Source organism: Pseudorasbora parva, chromosome 13 (assembly GCF_024679245.1).
Source record: "Pseudorasbora parva isolate DD20220531a chromosome 13, ASM2467924v1, whole genome shotgun sequence".
Lineage (NCBI taxonomy): Eukaryota > Metazoa > Chordata > Actinopteri > Cypriniformes > Gobionidae > Pseudorasbora > Pseudorasbora parva.
The window spans coordinates 10,365,329-10,392,730 of record NC_090184.1 but is presented as its reverse complement, the minus strand read 5'-3'; the positions used below and the strand labels follow the sequence as shown (position 1 = coordinate 10,392,730).

The window sequence follows — 27,402 nt, the reverse complement described above, 5'->3', positions numbered from 1 at the left end:
CGACTGCTTTAGATACAAAAAGAAAGTGTAACATTTAACAGTGGAATTACTGGTTCAACACCTTTCTGAGCCAGTTCTAATATGGATAATAATAATAATAAAATAAAAAAACTAGATGCAGGATCATGCAGGAGTTTCTAGCAGACCTGAGTTCAGTAAATGCACTGCTGGACTTGTTGAAACATGCTGGTTTTACTGGATAAGCGACTTACTGCGGCCTGGATTCATGTTTCTCAAAACAGGGTCTTTATCACATTTACAATGAAACTCTATACCGGTTTCCCCACGAACTGTGTGTGTGTGTGTTCTGCTGTAAAAACTGAATGGTGTGGCTCTATAGGCTGAAGTAAAGTGGCTCTAATATACTAAAGCTTTCAAAACATGTTGTGTCATGCAGTTTGGTGTTGTTTATGAAACGAGCACAGTAAATTAGTTTGATTGTGGGAGTGATTCCTTGCAGTCAGGGAGTTGCCATTAGGGCTAAGAAAGAACAGACTCAAAATGCTCTGTTTTAAATATGTATATCTTGCAAATAGTTTGTGGTGATATTAAACTTCGTATCACCTCAAGGTATTTGCCATATTGTAAATGGAGGTAATTGATGTGAAATGAACCATGTTAAGGGAAGTGACAGTCCAGAAAGTGATGCACCACATGCCTTTAACCCTGTAAAGCCTGACATTTGAAAGGTTATTTAACCTTTAGACAAAATAAAAGCTTTTATGGCTTATAATATAGTATGATTAAGGGGAATATGAAGCTCATATCTACACTGTAAAACAATATTTTCAAAATAAGTTACCTGGTTGCCTTAATTTTTGGTTCATTGAAATAAAAAATGTAAATATTGGGTAATTGTTTTATTTGTTATGACGCAGTGAAACATGCCAAATTTTGCTTTTCCATGATTTATACAAATGATGTGGTTAGTAATAATTTTTTGAGTTTCTATTTATTAAACCAACTTCCTTCATTGTATCAACTCAAATTCTTAATTTCAATAAATTCAAAAGGCAACCAGGTTACTTACTTTTTAAAGTTAAACCAACAACAACAACAACAACAACAACAACAACAACAACAACAACAACAAAAAACCTCTGTTCAGAAGGCCCAAACTGATTTGGTGCAGTTACTGCTATTTATATGGCCAGAAAGTAAGATTATATTCTATTATTCTATTCTATTATAAAATGCACATAAATATCAATTGTCATTCTATATCTGTCTAATATGAAATGATCATCATGATAATATGTTTTATGATCATCAAAACTGTGATGCGTCTACAGTGCCGTTTTTATTCTTGTATTTCTAAACATTAAAATGCAATACAGTGATGTCTGAAGTCCTCATAAGCCTGATATCTGATACTCTCATTTTAACATGAGATTTTATCATTTTAACATTTTCCTAAAACAAAGCGATGTATAGATGATGTAAACCTAACCTTGCTTCGGTCCAGTAAGTGTTCATCTTAAAATATAATGATTATATAAAATGTATTCTTACGTTTACATAAAAATAAAAGAAAAAACAGTAAAGAATTCACAACAAAAAAGATTACATCATGACCTGATGAACCATGCTGAATCGGGACCCGCAAACTAGTATCCTACTCGTACCATCTTTCTAAGGTGGAAATGGTAACAGTAGTGCACGGTTCTGAATTCAGCCAAAGTTTCCTGAAAGTTTCCCCTGACGAAAAAAAACACACTGAGGATGTGTGCAGCAGAGAGTTACGTTATGCTTTTGCGCCCCCTGGTGGTCTGGTTTGAGTTAGCGATATGTAATGCAGGGATTTTCAAACGTTCTCCAGAAGGTTCTATGGGGTCCCAAAAAATGTTGACATAAAAAGACATCAAAAAAAAATGTTTCTTTTCTTTCTTGCCATACATACTTTCCAGATTTGTATATGTCAGCTTTGTATCTTTCGATTGAGTTTTTTTTTTTTACTATAGTCCCCTTTCTCTCACTTACTAGGAATGTAATGGAGTGTTCTTAATGCAGTACATATACATTTATTGTACAAGTTGCTTATTCAAATAATTTTTAATTGGAGATGTTCTTCAGGTTTATACGTCCAACATTAAGCAGAGCCAATTTAAGTTTGGAAACAATTTGTTGTATCTATATTGTCACACTTACAATTTATCTAACAGTTTAAATGTTTTTTCATACATAAAAATATATAGATAGGAATTTAAGAAGGGGGTCCCTCATAAAAGGTTCATCATATTTGGGGTCCTTGGCATCATGAAGTTTGAAAACCCCTGATGTAAGGGCTCCAAGGTTTAAATACTAGTATCTTTCTTATTTCTATTTTCTAATACATTAGGAACATTTCTATATATTTATTTACATGTATTCATAAATGTGTTATTATCTAGACATGGTTTGCAACATTTGACGTAGAATCACCCACTTATATATATACTCTACACCATATGTAATGTTTCTTAGGTTTTTTGAAGATCTGGAAAAGCGTCACCAAAAATACCCTGTGATTCAGGACATCAGCGATATAGTGCAGAATCATGCGACTCACCACTTTGAGCCGTACATTGTGTACTGTTCCAATGAGACCTTCCAGCAGAGAACGCTCCAGAAACTACTGTAAGCGCAAATACACACAGCACAATATAAAATAAAGAACAAATGCCAACAAAGTAGTAGTATAGATTATAAAATAGTATTTAATTGGAATTCGTTGTATTATTGTGTTTTAGGTCAAGCAACAATGCGTTTCGAGAGACTTTGAAGCAGATTGAAAGCAGTGAAGAGTGTGGAGGTTTGCCCATGATCTCCTTCCTCATCTTACCCATGCAGAGAGTTACCCGTCTACCTCTACTAATGGATGTAAGAGACATTCCTCCTGTTACCAACATCTTTGTATTAAGCATCTAGGGCATGAGGGTCTGGACCTGTATCTGAGATCTACCTTCCTACTCCCTACTTGCTCTTAAATGGAAAAATTAAAAAGAAATTATTTTGCAAACAGTCATAAAACGGCTATTTTATGGCTAGCAAACAAACTAAAGTGCAATTCGATTGCATTATTGCAGTTAGTCTTATGGAATACACTACTGGTCAAAAGTTAAGATATTTAATGGGTTTCACTTCATTTGGTAACACTTTATTTTACAGTGTCCTTGTTACATATGTTACATGTACTTACCATATATTAACTGTAAATGATGCGTAATGACATGCAACCAAACCCTAATCCTACTCTTAAGTACTGACTAATATTAACTACATGTAGAGTTATGGTTAGGGTTTGGTTTAGGGTTAGTTGAATATAATTATGCATAATTTACTGTTATTGCTATAGTAACTACATGTAGTAATGTGTAACTATGTCACCTTAAAATAAAGGCTTACCATTTAATGTTTTTGAAAATAATTTTATGCTCACCACAGGTGCATTTATTTGATTAAAAGTACAGTAAGAATGGTAATATTGTGAAATATTGCTACAATTTAAAACAACCATTTGAATATATTTCAAGATGTAATTTATTCCTGTAACGGCAGAGAATTTTCATCAGACATTACTCCAGTCTTCAGCATCACATGATCCCTCAAAAAACATTCTAATGTTTTTTTTTTCTTCTGCTGAAGTAAAAAAAAAAAAGTATTATTCAATTCAACAGCTTAATATTTTTAGGGAATGTGCTGCGCTACCAAACAAAAGATCATAAACTTTCTTTTCATAAAAAATAAAAAAAATTAAAAAGAGTTGAGCACCAGTAATGATTGATGATAATAACAGCGCCCCAAATCAGCATTAGAATGATTTCACATGATCACATGAATAATTTTTTTTTTTAAATCAATAACATTTCATTTCAATATACTATGCTTAATTAAATAAATGTAGCCTTTGTGAGCAATTCAATTTTTTTTAATCTTAATTATTCCAAACCTAATTTACATGGTTTTATGAATGACTTGTATGTTGTTAGGTGTGTTATGGATGCTTATTTCATCATTCACGTGCCTCCCAATAGAATAATTTTGTCAGAAAATAGACTGATGGTGTTCATGTGCACTCACCTTGCAAGCAGATGATTTGTAAGCAGCAAAACACTGAGAGCCAGAAGACCCTCAGAACTTGTATTGAACTTGTTCTATTGTGTTTGTCTTTCCATATCTACACAGACCGTCTGTCAAAAAACTTCAGACAAGAAAGCTGAATACTTTCTTTCCCGATGGGCTTTAAAAGCTATCAGTAAGGTATGGTGCTACTCTCTATTCATCAACTAGGGATGTGAAAAATCACACCTTTTCAAATACTAGGTGTCTGGAAGGCTACTTGACATACACATGATGAATAACCGAAACCGTATTGTTGTATAAAACACTTGTATTTCAAAAACACCTCAGTGGTTAACAGTTAAAAGGTTAGAAAGACCTCTGTTCATCTTTGGAACACTGTTTAAGATATTTTATATTTAGTCCGACATCTATGTGTGTATCTAAGTGTATGCACACTATACTGTCCATGTCCAGAAAGGGAAAAAAAACATCATCAAAGTAGTCCATATGTGACACCAGTTAGTTATTTAGAATCTCTTGAAGCATCGGAAATACATTTTGGTCCAAAAATAACAAAAACGCCGACTTTATTCAGCATTGTCTTCTCTTCAACGTTTGTTTTCAAACCTTAAATAAAGATTAAAACGGTGATGAATCAGTGTATTGATTCATGATTCGGATCGCCAATGTCACGTGATTTCAGCAGTCTGACACGCGATCCAAATCATTAATCGATACGCTGATGCATGAACATTTGAATCTTTATTTGGGGTTTGAAAGACAAGAGAAGACAATGCTGAATAAAGTCGTCGTTTTTGTTATTTTTGGACTGAAATGTATTTTCGATGCTTCAAGAGATTCTAACTAACTAACTGATGTCACATATGGACTACTTTGATGATGTTTTTATTCCCTTTCTGGAATGGACAGTATAGTGTGCCTAAACTTAGATACGCTGTCGGACTAAATATAAAATATCTAAAACTGTGTTCTGAAGATGAACGGTGGTCTTACGGGTGTGGGACGGCATTAGAGTGAGTCATTAATGACATAAATTTCATTTTTGGGTGAACTAACCCTTTAAGCTATTGTTGAAGCCACAAGTTACACAAGTGTGTTTACAGCTTACTTATTATATTTCTTAAAAATTATAATGATGTTGGCAGTCCCCATTGCACTTCCAGCTGTCTAAAATATGACTGCTCTTAAGTGTTTCTCAGAAATGTCTTCGTAGCCCTGCACGGTACTGTAATGAAGCAGTTTTTCACTGTTAACTTAGGCCGTTCTCAATCTTTTCCTCTCTTCACTCCTGTCAGTTGGTGAAGAACTGTAATGATGGAGCGCGGAGGATGGAGCGGACAGAGCAGATGTACACCATCCAAAAACAGATGGAGTTTGGCAAAATCAAGGTATATGTTTGTGCAGGGGGCTGATACAGGACTTCAGGTTACTTTTAAAGGAACCTGGCACATTTAAAGAAGGCATTTCACTTTTCTGACCCAGGTTTTAGATATAGTTCTGCAGTAATCTGTGTATCCTTTGTAGGCCAAACCCAGGGGCATCACCCTCTTTTTCTTTCATCAAAAGCCCAATAGTATTTGTCCATTGACTTTTGGATTATTGTAGGAAATAATGTCTGAATGACTAAAGCTTCTGATTCGTACATGTTTTGTTCATCTTGATAATCTTCACCAATGAAGACAAATTGTATAATTTTTGAAGTGTAAAAAAAAACAGTCAAAGTCTATAAACAAACTCCACCACAGTCACATGACCTCCATGTCAGTGGTTTGAGTTATAGTTTGCAAGAGTGTGATTTTAAACAACGAGGCTGAGAGTAGATGAGTTTATCTTTTTGGCTGATGACATTTAATGTCACTGTAGTCCTATGCAGTCCCATTTAGCCACTTTTTAGCAACCACCTTTTATAAGACAAGTAAAGGCTTTAAAAAATGACAAGAAAATATCACTGATGTTGTTTATATTGTAGAATAAAATGTGATTGTATCTTGAGCATAGACCGTAAAAAAATATGGACGACTCGACATAATCCGTTTCCGCTTGCCATATTTGAAGCTTTCAGGCAGGGTGCACGGCGCTGACATCTTGGGACCGTGTCTGCGCAGTAGCAATTTCGGGACCGGAGTTGCGCAGGAAGTAGAGCAGGAAGTACAGCTGCGATATCAAAAGCCCGCTCACACTCTCGCAGATGCAGAACAATTAATTATGTTGCTGTGAAATAAACAGTTATGGAAATGTAGAAATTAAAACAAAAGCACCAATCTGCTCCCAAAAATTCCGAAAAAAGTCTATTAGTGCCTCAGTGACAACTTCCCTCAGAGAAGACGTCAGTCTCAGCTGTCAATCATGACATCACACCCCCCGTTTTTAAAGCATCAGATAACTAACTAAAACTAAACTTATTTTAAAAACGAACACTTGAAATGAAATCATCGTGGTTATAACTGCCTTCAATGACAAACTAATCGATCGAGGCGCTGAGAGGGAGACTGCAGGCTTGATCTTGAGCTTGTGTAAACAACATACCCTTAAACTACATTACCTCTGTGGTGAAACTCAAGTTTTTAAAGTTTATATGGCTATGTGAGGTTTTAATATGAATTTGCAGATGGTTTGTCTTAAAGCATAAGTTAACACCATTGCTGAGTATTTTCACCTTAACTGCAGTGAACTAAAAATGTGGTTTGAAATCACAAAATACTTTGTAACCAATCACATCAACGTGCAGGTCAGGCTTTAGCATATCATTTACTATTCTCGGTTATCCCGGTATATGGAAATCCCGGTAATTATGTAGACTGATCAGGCATAACATTATGACAACCTTCCTGTGTTTGTCCCCCTTTTGTTGCCAAAACAGCCCTGACCCATCAAGGCATGGACTCCACAGTTCACTGTTTGTGCTTTTGGCGGTGGACAGGGGTCAGCATAGGCTCCCTGATTTGTCTGTGTCTATGTAGCCCTATACGCAACAAAATGCGGTGCACTGTGATTCTAAAACCTTTCTATCAGGACCAGCATTACCTTCTTGAGCAATTTGAGCTGCAGTAGCTTGTCTGTTTGAACGGACCACACGGGCCAGCCTTTGCTCCCCTTGTGCATCATTGAGCCTTGGCCCTGTTTCTGGTCTACCAGTTTTCCTTCCTTGGACCATTTTTGATGACCACTTCAAAGTGGGAACACCCCACAAGAGCTGCAGTTTTGGAGATTCTCTGACCCAGTAGTCTTGCCATCACAATTTGGCCCTTGTCGCTCTCGCTCAAATCCGTAAGCGTGCCTATATTTCCTCTTTCTTAACACTTCAACTTTAAGGACAAAGCTGCCTAATATATCCCACCCGCTAACAAGTGTCATGTTGAAGAGATGATCAGTGTTATTCACTTCACCTGTCAGTGATCATAATGTTATGCCTGATTGATGTATATTACAAAATTTATGATGAACTATATGCCTTTTCAAGTTCAAGTTCAAGTTCAATTTTATTTATATAGCACATTTCCCACAGCCCCCAGGCTGACCAAAGTGCTTTACAGAAGGTCAAGAATAGCATACATGCATACATAAAAATAAATACATTTGTTTGAAAAACAAACATTTTTCCACTGATGTTCTAAGTTGTTCAAAGCATTTCTAAGGATACTGATTTTTAGAAGGCAGACAGATGGCGAACATGAACATGGTTTGTATAACATTAGCTGTTTGATAACGGCAAAAGAATGACAAAAAAAAAAATGGAATTGATTGATCATAAAAAGCGAGCATTATATCCCAGGGTTTTGGAGGTAAAGGTAAGAGTGAAAAGGAAAAATAAGAGTGAAAAATAATAGTGAAAAGGAAAGGAATTTCAATTTGATAGATGGGTGCAAAGACAAACTACTATGATCATGGATGTGTTTTTAGACGTAAACTTTGTATTTAAAATCTTTGTCATACTGTTTTAATAATAATGTACTGTCTCTTACACTTTATGTATGTTTTTAGCCTTTCCCATTAGTGTCATCATCTCGCTGGCTAAAAAAGAGTGGTGAGCTGGCTGCGTACACTGATGATCTCAGCATTTTCCGGAAAGCTTTCAGCTACAAGAGCTACTACCTGTTCCTCTTCAATGATGTGCTCATCGTCACAAAGAAAAAGAGGTCAGAGCAGTGATGCTGTACGGTCCCTTACCACATTACAACTTCAGACAGTGTCCTCTCAGTTAAACCCTGCGCTGTTGAGTTCTTCATTCTGATTAGATGACAAATATTCCAAGGTATTTATTGATCGCATTAGAGTTGCATGTGACACTGTTTTTGAAGTGGTAATGCATCAATTTTCATCAAGCTACTTATTCTGTGGCATTAGGAAGTTGTTCAGAACAATGACGTAAACAGAATTTAAACGGTTATTTGACCAGGACTGCTGAATCATTCAACAATAATGCTGTAAATGCGTTTTTAATAGTTATGGTTTTGTGTAGTTAATGTGCATTAGCAAAAGTGGATCATCGATTGTTTTTTTTTGTTTTTTTACATAACCAATCTGTAAATCTGGGCTTGCAGAATGCACACGTTATTAACAAACTTCTAAAATGGTCCCTTCCATGTTGGTAAAATAAATATTTTTATATATATATTGTATATTTGTTAATATTTTCAGCTAAATTTCACTCTATTTCAATATAAGTGCATTCTGCAAACTTCTCACAACCTGTGTATATGTGCAGAACCCACATTGTCCGGCACACAAATAATAAAAATAGTCTGCAAAATATATATTTGGATTTTACTGTATTAGATAAAAGTCTTTTTTTAATCAATTATAATTTCAAAATGTAAACATATCTATCCAACCATAGGCAATTTCTCGATCTATGCTGCGTTCAGTTTATGGGGAGTAACTTGCATTTAAAGGGTTAGTTCACCTAAAAAGGAAAATTGTCGTCATTTACTCACCTTCAATCCATTCCAAACCCATCAGACTTTGGTTCATCTTCTAAATGTCAGTTAATATGATATAATTAAATCTGTGAGGTTTCTGTCCTTCCATTGAAAGTCCAAGTAACCAAAAACTTAAAAATCCTAAAAGGTCATCATTTTTCATTACAATTCATTACATTTATATGGCGCTTTTCTAGGCTCTCAAAGCGCTTTACATAAAGGGGGAATCTCCTCAACCACCACCAATGTGCAGCATCCACCTGGATAATGAGGCAGCCATACTGGGCCAGAACGCTCACCACACACCAGCTGATTGGTGGAGAGGAGACAGAGTGATAAAGCCAAACAGGATAGGGGGAGGATTAGGAGGCCATGATGGACGGGCCAATGGGCAAATTTGGCCAGGATGCCGGGGTTACACCCCTACTCTTTATGGAAGGACTGAGGGATAAGAAGTCATAAAGCTCGTAAAAACGTCCATTTGAGTCAAGCAAGTCCTGTGAAGAGATACGATCACTTTATATTTAATGAGGAGCAGATTTAATTTAGGCTTTTATTTACATCTAAACAATGATCAAACCAAATACATTTTGCATCACATATGGTAAACAGCTCAAACCCAAAATGCGTGGGAACCAATGAGGTTTGCTCTAACATGACGCACACACAGGTTTTCCTTATATGATGTGCTAAATGTATGTGTTTGTTTATATGAAAATACAAGCCTTAATTAAATTTGCTCACTGGGTTCGGACCGGGTGCTTGGAGTACTTAAAGGGGTGTACTTCAGCGCTGGAAAGAAGAATCTGTATTTAAACTGGGTCATTAATGTTGTAGAAATTTGAAATTATTTTTGAAATTGGTGCCTTCTAGACTGAGAAAAGACCGAAAATGTATTTTTGTCTCATGGTGATGAAAGACTACAATTCCCAGAATGCTTCACTGCCCTGTGAGGCCATTCCCAAAGCCACTGCTACTGGATTACTGTGACTGAGTTTGAGTTAGAGAACAGACATTACAATTAAATACTGAACGTGTCTGTTCAATATAACGATCGAGTTGCCGCGTGAGTTACAGCACTAACTCAGATTAGGAGTCAGATTACATTTAACGTCATAAATGAGCTAATGAGCTCTCATGATGAGTTGAGGTAATCGCGATCACACTCGCGGCATACATTCACAACGCGTGTTCAGTCTGGCGCGTTTTCAGTTCATGCCTTTGGAAGCTTAACTTTCATAGAAAATAATTTGAGAAGTTAAAACACATTGCTTAGCATCCGTTTAAATGAATGTCTGCAGCTGAGCCCTGAGTGTGATCTCCCATTCCCTCATGTGTGAGTTGAAAACATGTGGAAATGGCTCCCTCTGCTGGCTGTAGTCTTTAGCCTTTGGCGAAATATTCTAAAAATGACGCAAATATCGTCAAATTTCATCATGGGAGGAATTTTTCCAAAAATAAAATGCATAAATCTCTCATCTCAGGGGGATATGAGGGGGGAAGCACAATCATTTGATTATACTCCAGGGATTCTACTGATACAAAGCCATATGCTAATCGCTGAAGTAACCCTTTAAATTTGACTTTTTGAAATATGTCCCGGTTGACATTTTTTAGAATTTGAAAGATAATAAAGACATTGTTTTGATAAGTGCGACTGCGATCTCTGATTGTAGTCCTTGAAAACCAAAAAAAGTAGTGCTTGAGAATTCCTTGATAGTCCTGAAATTTCATTTTACAGTGTCTTTACAAACCCTGTGCTCATTATAGAAAGCTATCGAAGCTACCGCCTAACAATGCCTGGCTGTGCCTCTTTTTTTTTTAAACCCATGCGTAATTCAATGTCCTATCAACACGGGTTCGAAGCCGCCTTTTGCAGTGCTTGCGCTTATCTCTTCCCTCATCACAAATCAAATCGGAAAGGCATTTATTTTCAATGAAAATTAAGAAAATATTCTAAATGTGGAAATAAAGTGCACAACAAAATGTTTAATGATAATTAAAGTATTTATTGGGTAGGGTAAGGGATAGGTGTAAGGAGGGCTTTTATTTTGCCTTTAAGGCGGCATTCCATTTAATAACTTAAAATAATTTACACTGTTATTATTGCATCCGGTTAATTGCAACAATACTGAGGTGCAAATAGTATGTATCTGTCAAAATAAAGTATAAATTACATGTAATTACAATTTATATTGCAAATAACTGCAAATTTTATATGGTTTAAATAGAATATATCCCTATTATCACTTAGTAAAGAGAAGCTACAGATATTTGCACTTAGTGTAAATATCCTCGATCACTTAGAAAACATTATTTTCACCGAGTGTTAATGAAATCTAGTTGCTATTTACGTGGTGTACTGTAAATAGCATCTATCGCTGTTTGCACAGTGTAAAAAGCAACTAGATTATATTTACACTTAGTTGTCCACTTAGGGAAAAATAGCCGCCGCCATCATTTTACGCTGCCTTTATGACCTTTTTGGATCTTTAAAGGTTTGGCGACCTGGACTTTCAATGGAGGGAAATAAACCTCTCATGTTTCAATGAAAAATATCTTAATTTGTGTTTCGAAGATTAACCAAAGTCTTGCGGGTTTGGACCAGCATTAGGGTGAGTACATGACAGAAAATTTATTTTTGGTTAAATATTCCTTTAAGCTTTAATTATTAAGGGCTGCTAGATGGCACTGGTATGTCAGTAAAACTCTTTTTATCTAGTGAGGAGAGTTATGTTGTGTTGGACTATGCCACGGTGGAGAAGGTGGAGGTGGAAGAGGAAATGACAGACTCCAAACTCAGTCTGAAGCTGCTGATGAATCCCAACAGCGAAGGCCGTTGTGAACAGATGATATTCGTTGCAGAAAGCAAGTAAGTTATCAATAGCTATGGTTCTATCCACCTATTTTTATGCAAGTTTTGGGTTATCACATAAAAAGATATCATAAATTCTGAAAATGCACTCAACTGAGGCGCATCATGAAGTAACGCAAGTACATAATAATAATCTTTAAATAAAAATATATACATTAGGTGGCCTTAACTACTATGTACTTGCATAAAAAAAAGTACAATGTACTTGTTATATTGTATTGTAAAACACCTTTGCTGATATTGAGGTGACATACGGATAAAGTTAGGGACAGGTGTGGTGGGATGGGTACGTTTATGGGAAGTGTCAACAGTGTAATTATAATTAAATGTAATTTTACATCTTATTAATTTCTGTAGTTACATGCAGGTATTTTTAAAAATGTAAGCATGTATGTACACAATAAGTGCACTGTATCAAATGATACTGCATAGTAGTTAAGGCCACCTAATATAAAGTGGGTTCAGTTTTTTTTAAGGAATGGTTGTTGAACCCTTAAACAAATATAAAAATAAAAAATATATGTTTACATGAGATTTAAATTTTATACATTAGGCTTTTATGGCTCAGTGCGATTATAAAATAAAATGGATCTATTCAGACCATTCTGAACTAAACTATTCAAAGGCTATTTTCTAATATGGTATATTTTTTCTATAAAAATTAAGAAAATATTCGTATAGCTTGTAATGTAGCAGACTACTTGCATTAAATGCATATGTTATGCTGTGTAGTTTTCATAAAGCAGTGAGATGTACAAATAAAGGTTCATCAAAAGCTTGATGTATTATATTTGGTTTACAGACATGTACCACAACCTAAAGGGAATATTTTTTAGAAAAAGCCTTTTACTTGCCTGTTGATGATTTGAGTTTATTTTTTTAGCATGTAAATTGTGTGCAATAGCTTTGTTTGTTTTGAATGTGTTCATTTGGAGACTGTAGAGATTTGTGCATGGAATATGACAGGACTTCTAGGGTTAAATGTAATGTGAAACTAATGTACCGGTAAATATCACTGAATGTGTCTGTGTAATGCTATATTATGCATGATTCATATAAACCAGGTAATTATACTGAAAGACTACTTTATGTTGACCCATCTAAATATTACACCATAATATTTTGTGGTTTTGCCCCTTTACTTCTACTGTAAGTCATTGAGTGATTCAGATGGATTATTCCTCTTTAATGTTTTGTAGGCTGGACAGAGCTCGATGGGTCACAGCACTTAGTGATGTCAAACAAAGCAAATTCATTGCTAATGACGGTGAGTCTGATCATTGAATGTAATTTATCAATCATTTAAAAGTCTTGGAACATTTTAGTTAAGGTTGGCATGTTAACATATCTTGTATCTCTGACACCATTTTGTTTGGGGGTTCCAAGATCTGCCTCAATATGAAGCTACCAAAGCCTACATGCCAAAAGCACCAGATGAGCTGAGCCTGCAGCAGGCAGAAGTAGTCATCGTTTTACTTGAAGTGGATGGTAAGCATGGTGTTTTATTTCATACTCCATCTCTGAAATGTACCAAGCCAGATGAAGCGTTTGGCAGGAACTTTCACAATGCTTTTTTTTTTTTTTTTACTTGTTTGGTCATGATTTTGGATAGTTTGTGTGTACATATAGAACAATTAAGTGAATGTGATTGGCTGTTGTAGATTGGTGTCATGGAGAGCGAATGAGAGATGGCGAGAGAGGCTGGTTTCCTGCTAGCTGCGCCACTCAGATCACGAACCGCACTGCCATGGAGAACAACATACAGCGCATGGAGCGACTCCGCAAGGAGACCGACGTCTGAGCAAGCGGACTCTCAAACTACACCATAGAACAAGCTGTACTTCTGACACCTGAACCATTAGTGCTAATAATGTGAATAAGAACACTGTCAGCAGAACTCATGAACTGATAACAAACACCACTCATACTAGAGGAATTGTTTCTGGTTTTATTTCAGCTTGCCTTTGTTAAAATTCATGTTTGGATACATAAAAAGTTATTTAAAAATGTCAAACTGACCAGATATCAAATTACTTTTAAAAACCATTTGGTGTAAAAACTTAAGACCGATTTAGAAAAACATCTGCTGTTTCCCCAAAACTTTTAGCTGTCACATAAAAATAATGGAAAAGAAAACAGGTCTGCATAGAGTCTGCAGGCAATCGGTGGTAATCTGGTCGAAATGCATTTTTGCAAGCTTAGACGATCATATCCGTTTCTTATTGCTCAGATCTTGGATGTTTCTTCTTGACAAAACTGCAAAAGGCAAACACACACACAAAAAAAAGAGATTAGCATGCTTATGCTACTGATTGATAGATTTTAGAAGTTGCTGAGCAGAAGAGCGTTTGCCAGGACAGAGCAGACAGTCTGCTAATCAAATCCACTGCATTATCATCTAGCCTTTCATCAATGAAAAGTGCAAACTGAAGCTGAAACACCATCCATTATGTACAAACACCCACCCACCCCATCCCTACATAGAATTGACGCTAATGAAAAAAACAATTACAAATCTGATCAAGTGGAATCTCATGAAAACATCCTAGCACACTTCACATGAACTACATACATTGAAAGCTATTTAAGATAGAATTCTTTAACAATTAATAACCTTTTCTTAACAATCAAGCACATTTCCTGTAAAATTATATATTTTGTAATGAATCGAAATGCAGTAAAACATTGTGACAAAAAAATAAATTACACACAGGAATGACAATGCGTGAAAATGTGCTTAATTGTCATGAAAATAATGGCAATGCAAAAGAAATCTTGATGCTCCAACAAGTAGGCTTTATTTTCTTAAAGAAAAAAAAAAAAAAAACATTTAGTTTATTTTAGGAGTTAAATGTGGCCTGGACATGTTCACAGGTTTCATGTAAATTACCAACAAAAAAAAACAACAACAAAAAAGCTGCCAAAAGACTGCAAGAAAACAACTACAGGATGGAACCATGGCCCTTAGAAAGAGCACTACAGTCAAAAACAACATACTTGATAAACAAGTATGCTCATTTACATGCAGTAACTTCTCATCTGAGGCAGTAGCACCCACCCGGCAGGATGGTCTAGATGTTCAAGCCGGTTAATCTGCTCCGCCCTGTTCGGCTTCGGGAGCGGCTGATTTGTCGGCTGATGCATCGGTTGCCTTGCTGTCCTTGCCGTCCTGAGGCTTGGTTGTCTGGGGCCGTCTGCGGCGGTAGTTGAAGTTGCGACGGTAGCGGCGCTGGGGGCGCTCCTGGTTCTGCCCACCCTCGCTCTGGTTCTCCTTATCCTCCTCCCCTTCCCGCACTGGCCGGGGACGTGGGGGACCCCTAGAGGGACAGATACATGGTGACGCTGGGAACTTGGTGTACAATGAAGATCTAATGCATTTTGAATTACAAACATTTTGAAAAGCTTGAAAGATCCAACAAATTTAAAAGGATAAAAAAAAATTGCCACAAAGAAAGAATCAAGAGTGAACAAAATTAGCCATTAAAGGTCATTAAAGGAACCAGTTGCAGAAGACAGCCTTGGGAATCCAACTAGGGATGGGTATTGCTAAGGTTAACGGTATTACTCATCAATCCGGAACTTTAACAGCATTCTTAACTCTTTCCCCGCCAAACATGGAAATTTCCATTATTTGTGAGAAAACGCTTCCAGGCCAATAACGATTTTCTCAGCTTTTTGTTCAAAATTTTAGCCTAGAAATCTAGACGCACCCTAGCGGCAGCAAATTTAATCTGCCCGCAAGTGTCGTCTAGGAACTCTCAATACTCTTCTGAGTTGTAATCCTCTCACTCGGGACGGGCCAATCACATCGTGTATAGAGTCGGCGGGCGGGGCCATAATTACGACGGCAGAGTTGCGTTTGCGTGCTTCTGTAAACACAGAAACTGGCGAACGGCGGCGGTCTTTCGAATCAGCTCTGACCGCGACTCTGGAAGCCTTGGAGTTAAGCTTTTCTCTGAGAAAAGAACAAAGAACGGCACTGAAGTCATTCTTAAAAAGGGAAGATGTGTTCAGAGTTTTGCTGACCGGATACGGCGAATGTTTAATCTATCAACAAGCTCTGTTTCACCTTCGTTGCTCTGGTTGGTGGTAGCGCTATCCTATCGCGTGCAGAGGGAGTTTGAAAGACAACCGTTTATCCCGCCCCTCGGATTGAGCCCTGTCTATGGTGAGTTTCCAGACCAAACATCTTGATGTGGGTCTGCCTTGTCAGGCTATCAAAATGTAGGTTTTTTTATGAAACCTTCCCATATTCAAGTGTTGATAAAAAAGGAATGCATGAAGCTAGAATAAAACTTTTTTTTTTTTTTTTTTTTTTAAAGAAGAGGGTCAGTTCTTTATTTTGATTTATTGGCTGCTCAGATATTCATTAAACAAAATATTCTATGGGCTACAAAATTGTGAAAACTGTCAAAAACCCTGGCAGTGGCTGGCAACTTTTTTTTTTTAAACGCTGGCGGGGAAAGAGTTAACAGTTCTTTTTGTTAGACTATTGTAATAAAAATTAAAATTAAGAAAATAATTAAGTGCTTTATAATCCAAAAATGTAAAATATCTATAGCAAAATAATTGTTTAAACAAAATGAATATAAAACTTCTGTCACCAGTGCATTTACCTGCATTTTTTGTTTTATATATACATTAAAAAAAAACAAGAAAATGGTCATAAATATACAATAAAACGGATACAAATAAAATACGGTGCTTTAATTTCAGGAAGGTCTACTAACATTACTGTTTAGGTAATCGGCTACAAAAAGACATCTAATAAAGTAATCAAATATAAAATAACAGTTTTACTGTACAAATTGATAGATTAAAGCTTTTAAAAGCTGTGTCTTTCTCTGCGCCTTTTGTTGTTTGATTCACATTAAAGGGTTAGTTCACCCAAAAATGAAAATTATGTCATTAAAGGTAGGGTAAGTAAGAATGATCTAAAACACTTGTCCAAATTTGTTTAAACTTTCTTTATATGTCAATACATAATTAAAATGTAAGTACTCTGAAAAGGAGTATAAAAAAAATAAATTAAAAAAAAAAATCGAGTGACTAGACTTTTTAATCTGCAATAAACACCGCTCATTATTTTCGTTCAGGATGAAACAAGTGATTGGCTGGGGCGACTGTCACTCTCACGCTACCATGGCTACCACCCCTTTTGCTACATGATCTGCCCACGTGCACACCCCTAGGAAGAGCAAGAGCATTCAAAATTCACAGTGCCGGGTTTTGCAGTCAGCAAAGGCAAACAATGCCAAAAAAGGAAGACAGTACAAGAAAAGGCAATGCACAAAAAGCCTTTGGATAAACACCGAAATCAAACGCGAGTAAATATCGGAGTGGCTTTTCAACAAGAACTGGGGGACCACAAGCGACTCCTTGCTGGCTGGATTTCTGCTGGAAAGGTAATCTTTCATTTTGATTATTATTATTTTTTTGGTTTGTTTTCATGAAGCACTAGCACATGTAGCTGCCTATATAGCTAACATAACATTATTTAGCATTAAGTTACAATGTTATACACTTAGCCATTAGTAGAGATGATAAATTCAATATGCTTAGCTCAAGTTGATCGCTGTGGTGTTGAATTTCGCAAAATTTAACTTTAGATAACAAAAGATGTGTAAAAGCTAGTACACCACATCCAGGAACTTTTTTAAATATATAAATATAACTAGATCATTACCAAATCAAACAAAAATATATTTTAAACTTTACCATTAATCGGTATTCCTGCTCGATAGTGAGTACGAAAAGACATCTTATTTGTTTATATTCATAGTGATAAAGTTAGATTCTGACATGATGCGACTACATGCACTCAGGTAAATAATGCGTCTTCCAGCTGAGTGGTGCATTCATGTATTTTGGGGGCGTGGCTTTGGAAAGAGCCCAGCGGGGAGAAGGTGGAGCGAATGGAAATAATGAGCTGTCTTTAAAACAAATCGCGAGAGGTCTACAGACACTTCATTTTTATACTTTCTTTTTCAGAGTACTTACATTTTTAATTATGTATTGATATATAAAGAAAGTTTAAACAAATTTGGAAAAAAAGTTTAACCAATTCTTACCTACCCTACCTTTAATGACTCACCCTAATGTCGTTCGACACACCCGTAAGGCTGAATAAAGTCGTAGTTTGTGTTACTTTTTGGACCAAAATGTATTTTCGATGCTTCAAGAGAGTCAATTAACTAACTGATGTCATATGGACTACTTTGATTATGTTTTTATTACCTTTTTGGACATGGACAATAGTGTGCATACACACTCATTGGAGGAGCAGAAAAACACTCGGACTAAATATAAAATATCTTAAATGGTGTTCCGAAGATTAAAGGTCTTACGGGTTAGGAACAACATAAGGGGGAGTCATTAATGACATCAATTTACATTTTTAGGTGAACTAACCCTTTAAATGACAATCGTCAGGGTTATTTAGAGGGTGCCCCTTTAAGATCAAAAGCAGATCTATTAATATACATAATATTTTCTCCCAACTATTAACACCCAATTAAGACAAAAAACTGTGTTTAAGTGTATACTCTTCAAGCGGTCATTTTGACATGGGCTATTTGTTTTGTATAATTGATGGTTTAGACGTGAAAGAGTGGCAGGGTGTAAGGGTGAAAATATATTCCTCTACGAAACGGGACACCACTTTAGTCCATGCAACCGGCCCCAGAACTTAGTCATGCTTGACTGTATAGGCTGCCTTCACATGCTAATTTTGCAAAATTTTCCTACTTCCCACTTCTGGAGTCACGATTGAGAGCTTGTCAAGTGCTTTGTTGTTGCAAAGAACTGAATCATTGGACACCAGGTTTATTCTTGCCTCTTTCTTAGGGAAATCTTATTAAAAGCAAAATGTATTGGAAATAATTTCGTTTTTAAAAAAAATTAGCATCCCATTCGTTAAACCATTTTAACATTCACAGTTCTACATAGATAGCTTGCTAAAGATTCTAGAAAAAAAAAAGCCCACCAAACTCGGAAACTTCTCAGTAGTAGAAACAACTTTAGTTGTGAATGTGAAGCATGTGAAGGCAGCATTATTTTCCACTAGGGCTTGCACCTGGATTTCATAAAGTATAATAAATAAAAAAAATGCAAGCAGAAACCAAAAAGGCAAGTTTCCCACATTAGTCCCACATGTATAATCACACTTAACAAACAAAAAAAGCATAATTACATAAAATGCTGTTAATTATCAAAACATTTTAATATGCATAATGTCATGCAGACGTGAGTGATGGCTCATACCTTTCAAATCAATTTTTTGAAACAGGTAGTTTGAACATTTACAGAACTGGACCCAACTTAACTACATTTTTGCTCCTGTAGTTCTGACTCCCGAGTACGAGTGAGTCTGATTTTTAAACTAGTCAACTGACAGTATTCAAGAGGGTTCCTCAAATCCAGCCCTGCAGAACTTAGTTTCAACCCAGATCAAACTCCCCTATCTGTAGATTCACAGCAACTCTGAAGACCTTGATCCGATTGCTCAGGTGTTTGATTAGAATTGGATCTAAATTCTGCAGGGCATTGGCCCTCTAGGCACAGAGGATTTGAGGAATTTAGGAGATTTAAAGTCCAATGAAACAGGAGTCTTCCCTTTTATGACATACATACAAGTGAAACTGCTTCTTAAACAAGAAAAAAAACTAGAGTGGGACTTTTAACCATGAGGAATTGATTGAATCGCTGTAGTTTGTTATTGGTGAATCATGTGAGTGACAGGTGTCCAGACATCACACCAGAAGTCATTGCAAGTGGGAGTTATTTTGAAGGTACATTAACAAATGGGCGTGGATAAATCACTGCAATAAATCCACTATAGAACTGCTCATTTTAATTTCATTGTTAAGAAGCGGGTTTCCACCATTGAAAAAAAAAAAAAAAAAAAAAAAAAAAAAAGAAAGACTCCTGCATTTCAGACCTTCGGACTTCTCCAATTTGAGAAATATAAACTTGCGAGTCAAAGTATGGGACTTTTATTCCCCTCGCAATAGCGAGTTTCTTGCAACCCCCCCCCAGAATTTGTTCCTACATTTCTGCAGCCTCACGTCTACAATTACAACATGCAAACCTTGGTCTGAACCTTGGTCGGAAGCCTCTGTAGTAGTTCTGCCTCATTGGTTTGTTGCCTTGGTCTGGACCACCTTGGCTCTCATCAACTTCCCCTGCCTAGAAGCCAAGAACAGCATCTCTCAGTCAAAGAGCTTGCAACAATATTGATTCAAAATTATATTCAATTCACTAAATTATTATTTTTTAAATATATGATTCAATATATGCTTGTGTAGAACTTTGCAGATTAAAACTTTGGCCGTCTAAGCATGTTGACAGTAATGTTTGTTATCAAATAATTCCTCTTTCGTACCTCTGCCATGTCCCCTCTCTGGGGTGTGTTGGAGTAAGGAGGGCGTCTGCCATAACGTCTCCGCACAAAGTATGGTGGGTAGCGCCGTCTGCCGGGGTAGGTGGGTCTCCGCTGCTGTTGCTGCATTTCACCCTCACCCTCGGGGGCGCTTTCTGCCCCTTCTCTCTTCTCCCGTACCTCTCCCTCCCCGTCACTCTGATAGTTCTCCTGGTAGTCACGAGGGGGGGCCCTCCTGCGTGGGAATCGCCTGTATCGGTTCCTGTCAGCCGCATACTTGCTACCCTGCACAGGGACACCACCTGGGCCAGTAACATTGGCTGCCTCAGCACCCTGATAGAATGAAGACAAAACATATCAAATGTCTGCTAATTTAATAGATACACATTTTCGTTTGGATAATGGACAGAATGGAGGAATTTCCTGTAAGTCACTCTGAAAAGGCTGATGCACTATAGTCTGAGCAGAAATGTAATATTTAAATCAATATCTCCTTCAGGTGATGAATTTAACCATATTATTCTGGATCCACAAATAAGTAACACTATTTTACAGAGTCTTTGTTACATGTACTTACCATATAACAGTAAATGATGCCTAATTACATGTAACTAACCCTAAACATAGTACATTACTTAATATTACTCAGTATGTATGTATGTATATAATTACACTGTAACAAATCGCACCTTAAAATAAAGTGTAACCAATTATTTTTTAGCACTTTTGAGGAAGTGACCCTAATGTCCTGACTATACATTCAGGCAAAATTAGGGGTGTAACGATACACTCGTGTCACGATTCGATATAAATCACAATATGATAATGTATCCCGATATTTTAAGCCAACATAAATTTTACTTATTATTATTAAACTTGTGTATTGTTAAAAAGTTATGACCCACAAATATTCCACATTGCATCATTATATAGTCTTTTAATGTAGTAATGTCAATGAAACTCCCAAAACATTCATGTTTTCCCCTTACACATTACTCATGCTCCCAATACAGGCAGCGTTCTCTCCCAGTGCCCAGCCTCTCCCGCTATTAATGCACGATACATATAAGAATAAACCATCTAAAATGCTTTGAACAATCGTATTACTAAAACTAAATGTGATCTGGTGATTTAAATTATGTTTGCGCTTCACTAAGGAGTGCCGCTTTAACTGAATGTTTGCTTTTGAAGGGCGCCATTCCGGCAACACGTGCGCTTCAGATGATCAATGCAATCAGTCACAGTTCTAGTCACAAGCAAGCTTGTCAAAATGACCATTCAACCTGTAAATGTTTAGTTCACCCAAGAATTGTAATTCTGCATTTACTTACTCATGTTTTCATGTGTCACGCAAAAATCTGAACGTCCGTGTTTACTACAGTATGCGCGTCATTGTAAATCTGTTCATCATAAACCATCGTTCGTGTCTCTTCTTGGATTAGGACTTGGATTAGACACTTGATTAGTTATTTTTACGATGCCTTTATGACATTTTTTGCTCGTATAATGCATGACATGCATTATATGAGCAACAGTTGGAGTTAAAAATCTTAATTTGTGTTCAACTGAAGAAACACAAGGGGGAAGTAACAACTACCCCCCTTTAAGTTTGAGAGGAATAATGGATTTTATGAAACCTGAGGGATTTGTGTCCCTCCATTTAAAGAATATCTTCATTTGTGTTTGGAAGTTAAATGAAAAACGACATGACAGAAACATTTGGGGTACATGTGTAAATTTGTTTAGGTGAATTATACCTTATAAATAGGCCTACTACATACAGCAAATTGAGCCTTGGACAAAACTATATTGTCTCTTTTTATATCGCGATATATCGTTCAACAATATATCGTTACACCCCTAGGCAATATTGTTAATTTGTTTAATATTTCCGTTATTCCATATATTCTGAAATATCAGGTGGGTGTATTGGAATTAAGTAATTACCAAGCAAATGTCGCCATTACAAATGCCAAAAAAAAGTCCAACTTTCTTTGAAGCCACAGATCTTGACGGTCTAGACGGTCTATAAATCTTTCAATCATAAGTATTTCACATGTATTCAATTAAGATTCTAAAGAAATTTAAAGAATTTCTGAATCAAACTTGACTCTTCTGTAGTTACATCGTGGATTAAGACAAAGAGAGAAAATTAAAAGATGCGATTTTCTAGGCTGAAATGTCTAAGAACTACACACTCATTCCTGCATAATCAAGGGACTTTGCTGCCATGTACCATGGGTGAAGCAGGCGCAATGATATTACACAATGTCTGAAAATAGTCCCGGTCCTTGTGCAAGCAGGTTGTCATGTTAGTTATGTTGACAGAAGTTAGCCTATTTATCATTGTGCCTGCTGCACCCATGGTACAGCAGCAAAGTCCTTTGATTACGCAGGAAGGATTGTAGTTCCTAGCCATATCAGTCTAGAAAATGTAAACTTTTCCATCACACTTAACCCGTTTAATCCCACCGGTCACAATTGTGACCGTAAATTTTCCTCGAATATTTTAGTGTTGTATTAAAAAGCAACTTCGATTATGAAGCAAATTTTCATTTATTATACCCATTTAAGATGTCTACATGAGTTCTGGGCAGGTTTAACATTGCTGCATAGTTTGGTCGTGTGACCACACACACTTATTACTTGGTACTGCCATCTTAGCACAATGACAATGTGAAAGCACAGAAATGACAGGAAAATTTAATGAATTAATCAAAGTAAATTTTTGAATAGCTCATTCATTTTTTGTACACATCATCATGAAAGGGTCATCTATACATACATATTGAAATTATATTAATACATGGTTTATTCTGCTGTCAGGATGCATATAAAAGAAGACGGTCACAATTGTGACCGGTAGTATAACACAGAATATGTCCCCTCTATGTCATTCTGTGTTATTCATATGAACTCTCTCACAGACTGAACTGAAAACTATCCGTCCGTCCATCCATCCGTCCATCCATCCGTCCATCCATCCATCCATCCATCCATCCATCCATCCATCGTACTTCTGTCTGCTATACCTTTGTCTAGCTATACTTCTTTCTGTCTGTCTGTCTATCTATACTTCTGTCTGTCTAACTAACTAACTATACTTCTGTCTGTCTGTCTAACTATACTTCTGTCTGTCTATCTATACTTCTGTCTATCTATCTATCTATCCATCTATCTAAACTTCTGTCTCTCTGTCTATACTTCTCTCTGTCTGTCTGTCTATCTATACTTATTTCTGTCTGTCTGCCTGTCTGTCTAACTATCTATACTTCTGTCTGTCTGCCTGTCTGTCTATCTATCTATACTTCTGTCTGTCTGTCTGTCTATCTATCTATACTTCTGTCTATCAGTCTATGCTTCTGTCTGTCTGTCTGTCTGTCTGTCTGTCTGTCTATCTATATCTATGAGATATACCTTATAAACCTTATAAGATATACCTTGTAAACTTCCAAATTTCGGATTTACCAATTGGTGCTTCAATGTTCAAAGTTGCTCTTCCTAATATTTAGGAGTAATAACTACATGTATGTGCCTAGATCTTTTCAAGGTTTGTTGGTCACCTCTTCCCCTCTCTTTGGCCAGACACGTTATTCAGTGAAGATGAACGTGTTACCTAGATTTTTGTATTTATTTCAATGGGCTGCAATTTTCATACCCCCAATTTTTTTTTTTATTGTGTATCATGAACAATAGAAATAGTTTTGAAGTAAATCCTAATCATATCTCATTCTTATATGTTGGATATTTTATTGTTATTTTAAGTTTCAAACCGGTAAATAGGTCTAATAGAAGAATTTGTATGAATTCTGTCTATGCTGTTTCCCACCGGTCACTATTGTGACCGAGTATAAAACCTAATATTTCACTAACTTAACCAACATAAAATCAAAGAAGGCATACCATTTGTGTGTTAGGGAGGTCTAAGGAGTAAATTGCATGTACTCACATTGCAGGAAAAAATTTGGGATTAAACGGGTTAATACACAATGTAACTACAGGAGAGTCAAGTTTTAAATAGGAAAAATATCTAATGTCTTTGGTCATTTAGGTGAGATGCTAACGGTCTAAACAGATTCAATGATCTATGCTAAGGGTTCTACCACCAGATCCAGAGAATGGATTCGAAAATGGTAAAACTTAACTGTTTAATTCTAGGAGAGTTGGAAAATGAGCCCTAATTTTTGCAAACTCTTGACCGATAGTGTATATTAAGAAAAATTATATTCTGCATCAGAACCATTAAAGAGAACGTATTTGTTGGTATTTTAAATAAAACTGATTCAATTCCCAACCCTAATCTTTTGTTAGGAACTGCAAAGTTGAGTATTTTGACAAGCACACCTTCTCCCCTTCTACGACGTCAAACTCCACAGTCTCTCCATCCCCAACGCTACGAAGATATTTCCTTGGATTATTCTTCTTAATGGCGGTCTGGATACAAAGCAAAAGCAATTAGAAAACAAATCGTTCCCCAACACCAAGTTGGTATGTCAATATGGTGAATATCAGAGCAAAGAATTACCTGGTGCACAAAGACATCTTCCTTCGTGTCATTTCTGCAAAAGGTCAGAGTCAAATGTAAATAATTGAGGACAGATGAAGAATAAACAAGCATGCAATGTTGAAGAGAAAGTTATTTGTATAAATAATAGCATGCTAGTGCAAGTCAGGTCTAGCTTTATAAGCACAAAGGCTGTAATAGGATTGTGGATGTTCCCTGACCCAAATTATATTAGAGTCTTTAGGAGCTGAATGTTATATACCTGTTGATGAAACCGTAGCCGTTCCTTACATTGAACCATTTAACTGTCCCCAGGACTTTTGTTGCTGCAAAGAGAAAAGAAAACCACACACAGATTGTTTATATAAATCACTACTCAAACAGTACTTTTAAGAATCAAGGTACAGCTGTTGACAGAAAAAGACCAATTAAACTAGCAAAGATATTTAAAAGCCTCTCTTGGCAAGTTGAGTTCATTTTGTGTCCTATTAATAACCTCCAACTGTGGTGCTTTTAATAGACTGTGATGCAAAAGCAGCTGCTCTTATCAGAAGAACCTCCATCACCATGAAAGGCCCTGACCCACAGATATCACATTAACCCACTATTCATGTTTTGATGATTAAAAGACCAATTACAGACTTAAGAAAATTAAGCTTCAGGCAAGAGTTTAAAGAAATCAAGACACCACAAATGGTTTAAAACAGGGGTTTTCAATCTGGGGTCCTGCGAGGGAGTCAGAAAATGTAGATAAAAACATATACACAGACAAACACACATACATTTATTTATTAAAACAAACCCCTGGTTTAAAAAAAATTAGACATATAAATGAACATTTTGCTTACAAAACAAAATGCATTATTTATGGACTTGTTGGTTTTGGAAACATTTTAATGACAATCAACCTAATATCCCTTACTACATAAAGTTACTGTATTAACTTACAGTAAAAGAACGGCCACTGATGATAATAGGAATTACAAATAAACTTACGCTTAAAAAACAAAATCTATAAAATGTACCTAATTGTCATGACACTATTACAAAATAGGGTGAAAGAGGACCTCGTGTTGGTTCAATAGATCCAGTTTACAACGCAGTAGATTAAGAAGCACATTCATGTGTGCCCAATGTGGTGTTGAAGTAGGAAGTGATGATGTTGAGATGCTAACTGCAGTTAGCACACTAGCTTCAGCCATGTGGCCGGATCGAAGCCAAACAGTCCCGCTTCTCCATCCTCACTACGGGACACGACAGGCACTACGAGGCGATATGTCTATACATTTAGTTCTAGATTGAAAATGAATTAGCGTCTCAAGTTAAAAGTCCGAATCGCTCTGGGTTTATTAGCAGCATATCAGACAAAAGAAGCGTCCATCATCCAAACACCATGGCGGACATTTTATATGTGGGGCGACGACACTTATATAAATTATCCGTATCTATATGACTTATGTAATCTATTTAATAATTCGTCTGTCGGATGATGGGATCTTCCTGAGACGGCGGTGATGGTGTTAATAGAGACGAGGACACGTATGCACGACGCGTCAAACGCACCACACGAACAAAGGGAAAGCGAGCGAGCGCTTAACCTGGATTACATTCGCTTACCCAAAATGCCAATGTTACCCCTCAAAGTAATCAATTAGCTTTAACCCGATGTAGTTCTGAAATACCGCGACAGTTTGACTCGTATAATTGGAGAGTGGATGTATTTCATACTCATTGCTAATAATGATATTGGGTTCATGTCATGATCAAGGCCAAGCTCAAGGATCCGTGTCATGGGACGGTCAACATCGACAGCCTTAATAGTAAACAAATACGTAAACGGACACAATATAATTAACCATATTGTGGTTTTCAGGTGAGGTAAATAAGCGGCTTTAGTGAGATAGTAGCGAGAACCGTGCTGACTCGAGTTCACTGAAGTAGGCCGCGGGCTCGAACACGCGTCATGGCGGTTTCAATTCACACGCGGATGTGATGGAACGCGGCGCGCGAGCGAACATTTAAACTGACTGAGACAGTTTAACGTCTTATGTTTAACCTAAAGAAATCCCATTATGTATGAAATAAACTGAATACTTGAAACAAAAACACTAGGTAGTCACGGGGATACAGCAATAATATTAAGTTGGTGACTGGGTAACGACACCAGTCTCTGCGAGGCCACACTTAAAATCACACCGCTTTCCCTAACTGAAAAATTCGTTAAAATAAGTGTATTATACCTCGAAGCACCGACTCATTAAATAAAATAGATTCTTTTGAAGGAACAAATACCGCAGGCCAATGAGCTATGGTTTCGCTGACAGGCTTACCGATGACCTTCTTATCCCCCGCGGTAGCTGCGGCTGCCGGGCTGGACGGGCTCTCCACGTCGGCGGCAGGCTGCGGCGGCTGCTGCTGTGTTTCGGCCTCGCTGCTCATGTTGTTTTCTTGTTGTTAAAGCCGGCGGTGGCTCTCTAGTGTGTTTTCCCGGTGCTAGATGGTAACCTGGGCCGGCGGTGGTGGGGGCTGCTGCCTTCGGGCTCTCCGCTTTCCTTTCTCCGCTCCCGTTGCCGATCGAACTGGACGGACTGAGTAAAGATGCCGGACGATATTCTGTCACATCTCTCCACCCATTCCTCAATTCCATTGGTCGGTTAACTTG

General features: G+C 36.9%; 2 protein-coding genes across 2 annotated transcripts in view; one reads left to right on the top strand and one right to left on the bottom strand.

Annotated features, from left to right (window-relative positions):
• Positions 1 to 13,870, top strand: part of arhgef16 (Rho guanine nucleotide exchange factor (GEF) 16) — a 25,772-nt gene extending 11,902 nt beyond the window's left edge. Inside the window, exons 7-15 of the mRNA XM_067413146.1 lie at positions 2,464 to 2,616; positions 2,730 to 2,859; positions 4,165 to 4,239; positions 5,358 to 5,450; positions 8,044 to 8,198; positions 11,704 to 11,853; positions 13,056 to 13,123; positions 13,243 to 13,344; positions 13,518 to 13,870. Coding sequence (XP_067269247.1) covers positions 2,464 to 2,616; positions 2,730 to 2,859; positions 4,165 to 4,239; positions 5,358 to 5,450; positions 8,044 to 8,198; positions 11,704 to 11,853; positions 13,056 to 13,123; positions 13,243 to 13,344; positions 13,518 to 13,657 — 1,066 coding nt within the window. The 3' untranslated portion in view covers positions 13,658 to 13,870. The remainder of the gene's footprint in view (positions 1 to 2,463; positions 2,617 to 2,729; positions 2,860 to 4,164; positions 4,240 to 5,357; positions 5,451 to 8,043; positions 8,199 to 11,703; positions 11,854 to 13,055; positions 13,124 to 13,242; positions 13,345 to 13,517) is intronic.
• ybx1 (Y box binding protein 1) lies at positions 13,792 to 27,402 on the bottom strand. The gene is given in 9 exon segments (XM_067413147.1): positions 13,792 to 14,112; positions 14,915 to 15,173; positions 19,946 to 20,043; positions 20,240 to 20,569; positions 24,581 to 24,670; positions 24,762 to 24,795; positions 25,003 to 25,066; positions 27,071 to 27,092; positions 27,094 to 27,402. Coding segments are annotated over 8 exon segments (1,161 nt in total). The 5' UTR covers positions 27,388 to 27,402; the 3' UTR covers positions 13,792 to 14,112; positions 14,915 to 14,944.